The following is a 13447-nucleotide window of genomic DNA, read 5'->3' as shown; positions in this document are numbered from 1 at the left end:
CAAATTCCCATCATTCAGAACTGTGGCAAATATGGCATGGCATAACTTTGCCAGAGGTATTCTCTGTGTTATGGTCATAGCTGCGCTGACATCTGCCCAAACATGTACCAATAGCAGAGCATGCTACCCTCAGTTCGTGGACTTAATAGTAGACAGTCCAAGCCGGTCAGTGGCTATAAACTCAACGTGTGGTGACCCGCCATCTCAGTTTGAACTCCGCATCTCCACCACCTCGGGGGATGTGTTCTCCCTGGAAACCTGCAATGCCTCCGATCCTGCCAATGCCCATCCGCCCAGTGCCACTCATGACGTGACAACCTTTGAGATCTTCAATCAGGTCTTTGTGTCGCCGCAGCTGGAGACATGGTGGCAGTCGGAGAACAATGCTCGCGATGTCTACCTGACCCTTGACCTTGGAGATGAATTTCTCTTCCAAGAGACAGTTCTCTCTTTCAGAAACTACCGACCAACGAGTATGGTCATTGAGAAGACACTGGACAATGGACTCACGTGGACTCCACTGCGTTATTTTGCCACCAGTTGTGCGGTGTATTTTCCAGGTGTGCCTGTCTCAGATACGTTTGATTTTAATGCCGACTGCCGTGAGGAATATGTGTTCGGTCATAGCCAGACTGAAGTAGATGGCGATATTCAACAGGTCAGTTTGATTTCCAACTCACAACTCACCAATTTGTTGATTATGAGTGCATGTAGTATCATGATGACCCACCAGTTATCTCACAGTACACAATTTTTAGAAGAATGCTATCAAAGAAACCCTTTCTAACTAAAAGTGTGTTGTATTGTGTACACAGTACCTAAATAAATAAAACTTTGATAGTTTGAATTAATTAACAATCTGTCCCTTCTCAGTTCTAAAGAGAAAAATGTCCCCGTACATTAATTATGTATTTCATGGTCAAAAGAGAGATTTTCCCAAGGTAGAATTTGTTTCTAGGTACGTAAACACAGAGCAACTGTAATTGAACTATGATTTCACATTTGTCTGTACAGTTATCATCAATTTAGCACTAAAAAGTAGAGTGATAAAAAGGTCCGTGTATCTCGAGCATGAATATTATTTTCTGACTGGTTGTTAGTTTTGCATACAACATAGTTGATAGGGAATTCTGGCTGCACACTGCTCAGTGTCTGAATGCTGCACTGGGTAAAGCACTTTTTGTTTTCATCATCACAGTGGTCCAAGTTTGCACCCCACAGGCTAATGAGTAAATTTTTCCTTTCACATCAAATGTTACTCTGAGTTTCATTCTATCATGGCAATCAGTAAGAATTTAGTTGGATTGGATTTAGTTTGCTTGTCTTGTAATCCATTGGTTTTGAAGTATCGTACAGTGCATAGTGTTAACAGAATTTTGAGCAAAAACAATTTTAATTTGATACTACTTGGGGATTATAATGGAATTTTGCTCATAGTTTACAGGCTCTGCATTTGTATGTGTTAGGTCTGGAAAACGTGCATAAAATACATTCTTTCTATGTAAATATGGTCTATTTTTGTGACCCTTTGCCCTGCGAACCAGGAATAATCAATGAAGTACAGTAACATGTGGCTGGTTCCCTCTCTCATGGCTTTGTCAGTGACCACAGACTAATCACAGACTGTTTGCAAAGCCAGCTTTAGCCAAACAGTGGGTGTTTTCCTTGTCAGTCAAGGAATGTACAAGCTGCAACAGCTGTTGATGTATGCAATGCCTCATTTCATAATGCAATGATTGCAACCTGTACATATCACAGTTACCATGGCAATGGCCAGGCAACTAACGCCATCTTTCTGCTGTGATGATGGCTGTAAATTTTACAGACTTTTCTTATTGTTTAATGTCACAGTGTTCGAATTTTCTTAAAGTATAGGGGCAAAGATCAAATTCCACTCTTTTTACATTATACTTTGTGACTACAACCTTAGAATGAAGCACTTGCATGAATGCACTTTTTACCAAGAGCAGATCCAATACACATAATTTTTAATGTGCTCAACTTTGTAAGTGAAGAATGCATAGAAGAATGTCATGAAGAACGTCACTGTGGTAATTGGCAATTACTATAGATGTACATACTGTAATACTGTATGCATTTGCTATAAATAAGAGTAATCATTTGATGGGGGGGGGGGGGGTGCTTGGTTATCAAATCAGTTATGTTCCATTTTTGAAAGTTCTTCTTTTGGTATCATTTGTTTGTTTTTATACTACAATTTTATTTCGTGTTTGAAATCGTCAACCTGCAACTTTGTTTCTCGAAAGTGATTTTCTATTTTCTGATTTCAGGCTATTTACAACCCAGTGCAAGAGCTTGGGGAATCATATTTTGAGTATGATTACCAGCGCTACTTTGCTTTCACTGGACTACGTATCGGACTCCTGCAGCCAGGGCGGGGCGAGGAACTCCGCAGCTATTTCGCTGTGGCAGACTGGAACGTGCAGGGCCAATGCCTGTGCTATGGTCACGCTGCTGCATGTATGGGCACGGTATGCCACCCTGGATCAAATTTCATTTGATTTTGAAAATGTCATAGTAATGCGAAGTGACAAAATTGATTGGCTGCAATACCTGGATAATAGTGTACAGTATGTCAAGAGATATTTGATCTGAATTGATGCAATAAACTTGGTATATTTTTTTTTTCTTTGTTACCAAGGTACTGTAAGGTTAGCAATTTTGAATCAAGATTAATTATGTGAGTTAGAGAGCTCTACAAAATGTATACTTTATCATTAAAATATGAAGTACAGTTTACATTAAGGTATTCACTTCAGTTACATGTATGTTTTCTTTTGATGATCTTAAGAAAAATAAAAGGCAGAATAATATCACTGTGGAGGCAGTGTGTACTAGTAGTTCTTTTGACCAAACCTGAAAAGTTATTTGCAACTCTCAAATAGTAAGATTAAGGTACCACATTGCACTGCCATAACTGCTAACCCCCCCCCCTTTTTTTTAAAGTTTGAATGGCATTTTGTTTTTAACACAAAATCTGACATTCATAGATACCATAGTAAAACAAAAGGTATGTATGATATGTGTCTGTAAGATATACAAACTTCAAGTTTTTACTGTTAATAGTCTAATTTCTTGTACCTCTTCATGCAATATTGAATGACCTTGAAGTGTGCATCAGGTGGCAGTAGTTCCAGTTCATTCTGCACCCATGGATTATATTTTTTTTTCTCTGTGTGATAGAATCAGGCAGAGTGTGTATGTCAACACAACACCATGGGAGCCCACTGTGATCTATGCCAGCCACTGTACAACAACAGACCATGGCAACCAGCACTTGGAACTAATGCCAATACATGTCAAGGTATGGTTGTGCTAGATAACAATAACATCTGTAACTCCTTCCTTTTTTAAAACAACAACAATGAATGATAACAATGACAATATGACATCATTTTTTTTTTCTATCATGAACTGTTTACAGGTATCTTCATGCCCTGGCTTGGATAGGTCTTGGAAATCCTATCCAAGTTCCCCCTCTGTAATTTAATTTATCCATTCTTAAATGCAGATAACTCAAAACCGCAGAATTTAACGCATTCATCAAACTTTTTTCAAAAATAAATTACGGGGGGGTGCAGCTTACTCTAAAACTAAATTTACAGAATATCAGCAAAGTTCAGCTTAAGTCAAAATTCAAGTGAAGTATGTAGTAGAAGTGTTGTGTATAACTTATTGAGACATTATTTATTCTTTTTTTTTTTTTTGCTCAGACACTTGATTATAACTTTTCATTCAGACAAGAGCGACAAAATATCTGATAAAGGGTATATTCCTTTTTTTCATGAAAATACCTTGGAGATTGGATTTGTGCTCTTATTTGTTTTTGTTAAGAAAGTATCGCTTTCATTACAGATTGTGGTTGCAGTGGTCGAGCAGAGAGCTGCGTTTATGATGAGGTCAAAGGTTATGGAGTCTGCCTGAACTGCACAGAGAACACTTCTGGTGACAAGTGTGAAGTCTGCTTGGAAGACTACTACAGGAATCCCTACACAGACCCCACCCTCGATGGCACCTGTATTGGTATGCCCTTTACCCCACCCCAGGGTTTGCTGTGTCCATTTACTAATTGTAGTGTCTGCTGCATTATATATTTCGTGGCAAAAAAAAAAAGGAATTGAAATTGTAATTGATGGGTGCATGTGTAAAGTGCAAGACCACTCCATGTTAAGTTGAGTTAAGTGAATGAAGTAAAATGTGACCAGCAAAATGTTAAAATTCCATTTAAATCAGACATACATTGTAAGATGTGGAAGGTTTTTGGAATTTGACTGTTTCAAACATTATACTTGGAGTGATGTTTCACATATAAGGACTGAAAAGATGGTTAGATAAAAAGTCCCTAACTCTATTCTATTAGGGGGAGAAAGATTTGCGGTGACACCATGTGTACGTAGTCCTTAACCGGATCGTTGTTTGGCAGAAGAGCCTAGAAAGAGGAGAAATGAAGAGGGAAGCGACATATGGGGGTTGTGAGGAGGGCAAAAAGTGAAGAGTGGGGGACAGTAATGGGCTAGAAGTTGAAGTTGCACTAGTGGAGACGGTAGAGAAAGGAACAGAGAGAGTGGTAAGGAAGAATAGTGTGAGAATCAAGTAAGATGTTTGGACATCGTTAGAAGGGGAAAGATGAAATAGAAGGGAAGAGGAAGAGGAAGGAGTTGAATGTTGTAGAAACATGGAGATAGGGGAGAGAAGTGAAGATTCATGAAACCAAGAGGAGAACGAAGTCGGCGAACAGAGTGGCTATGGAATGCGAATCAATGGAGAAAGAACGAATAATCCCTCGAAGGAAGGGTAAGTAGAGGAGAGATGAGAATATGTTGAGAGAAGGGAGAGAGAGAGGGGGGGGGGGGGGACAAAGAAAAGAACAAATTGAAATTCAAGACGTAAATTAGAGGGAGCTAGTGTGGATCCGAGAAATAAAAGCTGCGGGGGAGGAAAAAAATATAAAATGGAGAGGAAAATTGATGACAGTAAAATCCTGAAAAGGTTCCTGTGGGAGAAATGCAAAAATGAGAAATTAAAATAAGGTTAAAATGTAGACCTGAGGAGAGAAGACAAGAGAAATAACCTGTAAAGAGATGTGTAAATTAATACAAGTGGTCCTGAAAAGGACCGTTGGGTTGTATGGAAGGAAGGAATAAAAAGAAAAAAATTATACTAATTAAATTCTATTAATTACAGCTCTAACCCACAACATTTCATGTACTTTTTAACTGTGTGCATTTAAAGTCTGTTGAAGAATATACTGCAAAAATTGAAGCTTTGTATATTTGTGTGCAATATGTTTTCTGCTATATCATGTTATAATACATGTGTAACTACCAGTGTACTTTACTAACTCTAACAGAACTACATTTTATATGTGACTTGTGTACTTATTTCAGTTTAACAGTAGTAAGCTCTTATTGATTCATTGCCACCAAATTAAAACTTGGCTCCTTATACGAGTATGCACATACTGTTTTACCCATTCCTTTTTTTTTTCTTTTTTTTTTACAATTCCAAGATAAGTGGATTATCTGTTGGTACAGATCAGTTTTGCTATCTCCAAGAATAAAGACATTTCACCAGACACTTTGACATCTGGGTATTTCAAATTATGATCTGTACATATCACGATATACAATATACAATGTATATGAAGTCATGAAATTGCTGTAGTAATTTTAGAATTTTAGAATTAAGAATGTACACACTCATTTGGTGTTTGGGAAATATATCCGATACTCATTCTTAACATCTAAACCATGTCTAACCCTAACCAGCTTGCCTCTCTAACCATTACCTCTTTTGAAAACAGATTCAGAGTCTCCTTATCCATGTACACAATACTGCTGGTGTAAGTAACAGCATGACTTGTTTAAACTTAATGATGTCTTATGTGTTTGTTCGTTTGTTTGTTTCTGTTGTTCGGCAAAGAATGTATGGAGGGACCTTGAAAAGTTTGGAGACTTTTGAAAAAAGTTTTAATGGTAGTACACTTGTTTTTTCTGTATCTAATATTGAAAATGATGAGACTGTATTGCGCCAAAATTGGTAACAAAATGCTATCTTTTGTACTGTACAATTAGTGAGGTTGGAGTGAATGGAGAACTTTCTGCAAATTTTTATTCAAGTTTTACATTATAACTAGAATGCACCTCACCATCATTTAAAGTGGAGCTAGATTGTACAATTGAACACAAATTGAAAAAGAAAAAGCTTGTTGTTGCAAATTATTCTTAGTTATGTAAATGATATGCTTTTCTTTTGTTATTTTTCTTATTATGCTTTTCTTCTTGAAATTTAACTTCACATTCACATAAATTTCTTTGGGTAAGCTCACAATGTTTTTATTTCCTTTAACACCAGGATGAGTATGTGTGAAAAAAAAATGAGCACTTGTATAATTTTACATATATATAACTTGAAATGCAATGAATATACATTTTGAGTCTCACATAACTTGTGTGTGATTTGTCATAATTCAAACAAATCTAAAAGCTGAATTTAGATATTACATTTGTCACTCATTGTTCTTGTAGTTGCTGTCAAATTTACCTCATGAAATACTAGTGACAATAGGAAATTTTGATAAATTGGTTTACATTTGTGCCCAGCATGCAACTGTACATTGGAAGGGACCATCCCAAATACTGTCTGCAATGAGACCAACGGTCAGTGTGAATGCAAGGCCAATGTCCAGGGGAGGTCTTGTGATGAATGCAAGGACACATTCTATAATCTCCAGGAATCCAATGGAGATGGTTGCCAAGGTAACTATACGCACAGACCACACTCGCGCACATACCATACACATCATTATTTTGCCTTCATTTAATCTCTGTTTGAATTTCATTCAATGGTATGGATATCATATACTAACCAACATTATAGTTTGTTCTGTATTATCAGGATTTCATCAAAAGAAAGTGATACAATTTGTTCAATAAAGAAATAAAAAGCAAAGAAATATTAGCATTTCACTGTTTAAAGCAGCTTAAAGGCAATCATGTGAAAAACAGACAACAGAAACACACTTGTGCCCTCATACTGTTAGTGTGTATGTGCATTTACACAATATTACAAAAGAAATGAAACTGATACAAATTGATTCATCATGTGTAATAGGTAGGGCCTGAGTAAAGAGTGAGGGAACAAGTTTTTCTCTCGATTAAGCGGGGCTCCTGCTGAGACCATGGTTCATATACCGGTAGACCTGTGCGAATATCACCCACACAAAACCTAGTATGTATGAGCGCCTCTACTTCAATTACTCTGTAGCAAACAATCCAGTCCATTTATAACAATAGAGTCATTGTATTCCATGTTTCAGAGAAACCTTTCCCAGCTTCAGAGTTAGCATGGGAGGTCCCTGTGTGGTAATGCACTACCTTGCTTGCTAAAATTTGCTAGTACTACATAATGAAAGCACTCTTTGTTCCTCCTAGAATGTGACTGTGACCCAGTTGGTACTGAAGGGAGCATCAACCTATGTGACAAAGAGACAGGGGAGTGCATCTGTAAAGAAAACGTCATTGGAGTCAGGTGTGACCAGTGTAAGGTGAGCCAAAGCATTCCCAGTGAGGTAGTCTGGTATCCAGGAGTTCATTTTATTTTTTTTTCTTTGTCATGCTCCTTAGATTAACTACCAGTGAGATATGTGACAGAGTCTCAAAGATGTATCTTGTATCAACTCGTTGAGGACGGACTGATTTTGCTACAACACACATTTCCCATAGACACCTGCCCGAGTATACTCAGGACTCATCCTCAATGGGTTAATTTATTCTAAGAGAGGTGTACACTACATTTTCGTGTGAGAGAGAGAGAGGGGGGGGGGGGGGGTAGGACTTTGTATTCAGATGTACTACACATTGTTTGACTAGAAAGATGACTCTAAGTCAAGGGAACAGTTCTTACTTGCATGTACTTTCTTCTGTCTTGAAACTTCCATCTGTGGAACAAATTATTAGTGTTTGTTGAGAATTCTTGATTTTAGATGTTTCCCTGTCAGAATTAATTTCTAAATGCAGTACTGGTGGAATTCAGGTTGGTATTTAATTTCCAAGTTATAATGAATGTACTTGTTCAAATTGGATAAAACATATTAGAAAGCATGCATAATTACGAACATTGTAATGAAACACAAAATATGAAGTACATGTGTGTGCATGAAAGTGATAGCACTTAAATGTGACCAGTATTCAAAAGACTGAGCGAAACAGCTATAGAGGGTAAAAGACAGTCCTTATATTAAGAGAGGCCCATTCAAGGGTAGAATTGTGTATTCATGTAAAACTTGCTGGCATGATGTTGGCTTATTGTGCTAATTAACAAATTAGCTTGTATGAACTTTGATTGGAAGCCATGTTACCAGGCCCTCAAGAATCTGATTTTAGGTGTGTAATAAACTCTCTATCTCTCACACTCACAGCCAGGGACATTCAATCTGGACCAGGCTAACCTGGATGGGTGCACACCATGTGACTGTGACCCTGGTGCAGCCATCAGCGGGTCATGTGACCCAGTGACCGGGTCCTGCACGTGCCGACAGAATGTCGTAGGTCGAGCTTGCAATGATACAGAACCAGGTTTCTACGTACCTCGCTTGGATGGCATCATGGTTGAAGCAGAGATGGCGACTTCTGATCAGGTACTTGAGTCTGATGGATGAGATTAAAGACATAATTTACCATTTGCAGATGAAACAAAGATCCAGCATTAGTGCTTTAAAATACACTGTAGTTCTAAAATGTTAGGGGTAGAAACAACCACTGTAAAAATTTGAATCCGTTCGGTAAAATCAATGTTAAGTCTTGTTAAATATACAAAATGTGAGCAATAATCATAATAAAAATTTTTGCAGACTAAACTGTGTACAGTTGTGGTTTATTGAGGAAAATAGTGATATCTCCTTATTTTTTAGGCTTTATCGCAAAAATTTTATATGATACGATCTTTTGTGGTACAACAGACCTACACATATGCATTAAATGTCATGTCTTGAAAAAAAAAGTAAATCACTGTACCCTGTGAACAGGACCTGTTTTTCTGACTGAAAACGATAAAATGTGTAATATTGATTTCAACTGTGTTTAACTGTTTGTATCACTTGAGTGCCATATGGCACAGGAAACCCCTTAACCCGTTGAGGACGAGTCCCGAGTATACTCGGGCAGGGGTCTGTGGGAAATGCGTGTTATAGCAAAATCAAACCGTCCTAAACGGGTTAACATTAAACACACAGTCTAATGTGCCTAGCACAGAAAGGGTTAACAATGTTTCAAGTTTGAATATCTGTGCTGTGTGGTCACCTGCTCCAAATGTCTCTGATATTGTGTTTGTATGAAGCTTTGAAAAATTGTCCCTAACAGCACAAAATGGGGGGTTGGGGTTGGTTGAGAGAATCGGCAAGTCACTGGATTTATCATACCATAGAAAATAGTGCAAGAATCAGCCATTCTGGAATGGTTTAATGGCTTGATAATATTGGATTGTATACATGTAGGTAGTTGCTACGATTTTACATTGGTTACATTGATCTGCAAAGGTGTCAGTCATTCTTAAAAGCTTAAAGCGTGGGAGCCTCCTTTTTTTGAGTTTTTAGAACATGCCAAATAAAAGGGTAAATCTCGCAGAGATACGAAAGGTAAAGACAATGTAACTGCTACATGCAAATGCTATGCAAGGGTGATAATATTCATTGACTTTTTGTTTGAACTTTTGACCATCTAGCCAACATCTATTGAGGAAAGAGCATTGACTGAGGAGGAAGGACACACAGGGCCAGGATTTTTGGTTGTCTCCATGGCAACTACAGTCACATTTAGTGGAATCAACATCCCTCAGACGCAAAATTATGTCGTTATTGTCAGATATGAGGTGAGTTCAATGGATGTAGAGCCAACTTGTGAGTGGAGTGCTTATTATGATATTTTTGACAAACTAGACTTTGGAGTCAAAAGGGGCCCGAGCTTTTGATCCTAGCAGAATCCTGGGCAAAATGACAAACAGGCAGGGACAGCAATCACATATAAGGATTACGAACAACAAGAATAGTTAGGGGAGGGCTAGGGACACAAAACAAAGAAAACAAAAGGGGAGGGTAGGAGGTTATGGGCAAGGAGCCCAACAGGTGAAGGGAGGGGGATTAGAGCAGGAGGGTGGACAGACAAAAGGCAGAGAAGGGTCAGTGATGATCCTGAGGACCAAGGGGGCAACCATTGAAGGAAAAGGATGAATAGGGAGGCAACATCAAACAAGATGAGGAACAGCAGAGGGATAAAGAAAGGAAAAGAGTGAAATGGCAACAGCAAGAGGGGGGGGGGGGGGGGGGCTAAGCAGGCTGAGTGTGGGGAAACTAGACTTTGAGTGCCTTCAACACTTTTGAATCTTCTGTTTTCCTGTGATAGCGTGCACCTCACGTCAGATCGAAGAATAAAAATGACTTGTTTGTAAGCTTCACTGTCTGGTTTCTGTTACAAGTTAAACAGATGCACTGTATATTGCTACTCCCACATATGTATGCAGATGTATTGCTGTAACTGTCGATGAAATGTTGACATTCACACAGTGTGCTTGTAGTTGTCAGTTACAAAAAATTGACCGAATACAGCATGAGTCTCCATTAAGTATTCAGAAGTACAATGCAACAAATACAGTTGGAAGGTTGGATTATCGAACGTATGTAGTTCTTCGTCCATAGAACTATCGACATTTAGGTGTGATTTTATCATATCCCTCTCTCATTTGAACATAAGCTTTCCTTGCATCCCTCTTAACCCATACAGACTGCATCATTGTGGACGGATGTTGAAGTACAACTCACTACGTCTGACAACACAGCATTCACCTGTCTGGGTTCACTGACAAGTCCCAATTCATCTGTGATGGTGGATCTCCCAGCCACTGATTATGGAGGTTTGTTTACAATGAAACATTGAGATTGGTCATTACAGTCAACTATATTTTCTATTTGTACACTCTGCAAAACCTATTATATAAGACACATACATGTGCCATTGTTTGGTATTCTTTAATTGTAGCTTTCATCACAACAATTATAAGTACAACTACACTGTATATTTTTTACTACAGTATTTTATGGTTCCACTGTAAATAATGTCATCTCATAAAACATTCGTCAGGTGTGGTTGGGAATGAGGGGTCACTGTAAAAGTTGAAATTTTCATGGTATTGAAACTTTTGTGCATTTCGCGCAACCAAAAACTAGCGCAAAAAATAAAAGCTAGCAAATGTTTTTGCTTGACATGTGTTCCAGTAGTTGATGTCTTGATTCCCTGGAATTGAAAACATGCGAAACTCTTAATACTGAGTGCAAAAAAAAAAATAGTCCGCGGAAATATCCACTTTTACAGTACTGGTGAGATCATGACTTCATGTTGAACAAATCTTCTTAACTCTTTATTTGCCATGGTGAAACCCAGTGTGTGCCACGTTATTCTGAGAAACAAAGGTAGTCATGCTTTGAGAAAGAATTATGTTTTTCCAATCTGTATACAAATTGTAACTTCTACAAATTTCTGTTGAGCTGGACATTTTATTATTATATTCTTTATTCGCTTCTTACAAAGCACATATATATACAGTAAAATATTCCTAAAAACATGCAGATACAATGTGTAGACATGGATACAGAAATGAAATATTAAAAAAAAAAAAAAATTAAACAGACACACACATAGGTCTAAAAATGCCCTCAGGGAGATCCAACAGACATCCACATATTTTTGCCCATCAACCCTCCCTCACCCATGCCCACTCTGACTGTTCGGGGAAGTGAGTGGAGCACAGCACCCATCCGTATCCCAGCTAAAAAACTACGCACCCAATCCAGCACAATGTACCTCACTCTCTGACAACTAGTACATGATGTGTACACGCAAGTGCGCACGTACGCCCGTGCATGCTCTCATAGACATGCACACATTGTTCAATAAGTCGATGTTCTACTATGCACCGGTACAAATGTATACGCACATTCGAATGCATTCACAATTTGGCATTCACTCGCTCCCATACACTCCCGCAAATGGACTACCAGCAATATGACAGTGTGCATGTATATAACTACACCATGTATGTGTACATGCAGCACAACATGTGTATAAAATTCAACAACTGTCCCCGAAGCAGTCATGATGATAAAAAAAAAAAAAAAATTGCATCTTTTACTCTATGTTCTATATAATAGTGTAGCCAGTAAAAAAACTGCATTCTTCCTGAAAGTATTTCATTCCAGCTACACTATGCCACATTAATGTAGACACAGATACGAAATCAACTCATTACATTCTTGAGGGTTTAAAAAAGAAAATTCTTTGTAATCCCTCATATGTATCAATTCCCTTATTTGCTCGGCATTCCTCATGGCTTCATCCATCTCACCGCATAATGCCTTCCATCTTTCATTTATCTTTGACTGGTCTAAAAAATACCTACTATTCAAAAATCTCAAATTACCACCTAGTACAGAATATGCTCCAAATCTACTCATTCCTGTTATATAAGAAACAATCTGATTCTTTGTGTTTAAAGATTTTGTTATAAAATTCAAACACCTTCTATGGAACCATAAGTCAGGGCTCATCATTGCTGATAAAAAAGGCAAGAATGCATTATGTGTCTGCCATGGAATTTTCCATACTCTTCGAACAGCAGTTCTCCAGTGTCTATATAACGCATCTAAAGAGGAGTCATATAATGGACATAACTGAGAGCCATAAAAGCTACAACAAAATTTTTGAAACAAAACATTACGTACTTCACACTTGGCATATCTAAAATTACTCAGTAAAATATTACACTGACGGTTAAAATCACCATTAATTTTAGACAAATCAGCATGCAAAATATCATTTGTAATAATATGACCAAGATGACATATACTGTCTACAACTTTCACATACTCTCCGTTAATTGTTATCCTTGGATCTACAACTTCTTTTCCATCACATTTGAATATAATAAGCTGACTTTTGTCACTATTAAACTTCAAATCAAATTGAGAAGCATATTTTTGACAGATAGTAATCATTTCCTTCAGAGCTGACACATTTGGGGATAAAATGATCAAATCATCAGCATATGAGAAAACGCCACTAAACATTTGACCCATGTAACATCCTTCACCAAGTGCCTGCAGCTGATGCAGAAGCCCATCAATATAGAGACAGAACATACATGGAGACAATATACCACCTTGTGTAACTCCATTTGAAACCGTGAAAAAATCAGAATAAACTCCATTCCATCTGAGTCTGATCTTCTGATCTAAGTACATATTTAGCAACAGCTTGCAAAACATTGGACACACCCCTTTGCATAACATAATTTCAAATAATCTGACAAAGTTGACTCTATCAAAAGCTTTGCTGGCATCCAACACAAGACCATAAACATTGCTCTTATCATGGAGAAA

The 13447-nt window shown here is 37.8% G+C and overlaps 1 protein-coding gene across 1 annotated transcript in view; it reads left to right on the top strand.

Annotated features, from left to right (window-relative positions):
* LOC140240664 (laminin subunit alpha-1-like) overlaps positions 1-13447 on the top strand; it is a 54213-nt gene continuing 40766 nt past the window's right edge. The window contains exons 1-10 of the mRNA XM_072320418.1: positions 1-658; positions 2292-2492; positions 3205-3325; positions 3877-4044; positions 5825-5863; positions 6624-6779; positions 7455-7567; positions 8441-8659; positions 9742-9888; positions 10797-10926. Of these exons, the coding sequence (XP_072176519.1) occupies positions 32-658; positions 2292-2492; positions 3205-3325; positions 3877-4044; positions 5825-5863; positions 6624-6779; positions 7455-7567; positions 8441-8659; positions 9742-9888; positions 10797-10926 (1921 nt within the window). The 5' untranslated portion in view covers positions 1-31. The remainder of the gene's footprint in view (positions 659-2291; positions 2493-3204; positions 3326-3876; positions 4045-5824; positions 5864-6623; positions 6780-7454; positions 7568-8440; positions 8660-9741; positions 9889-10796; positions 10927-13447) is intronic.

The sequence above is a fragment of the Diadema setosum genome, chromosome 17 (genome assembly GCF_964275005.1).
Source record: "Diadema setosum chromosome 17, eeDiaSeto1, whole genome shotgun sequence".
Classification (NCBI taxonomy): Eukaryota; Metazoa; Echinodermata; class Echinoidea; order Diadematoida; family Diadematidae; genus Diadema; species Diadema setosum.
The sequence above is the reverse complement of the archived record's forward strand: the minus strand, read 5'-3'. Positions and strand labels throughout refer to the sequence as shown.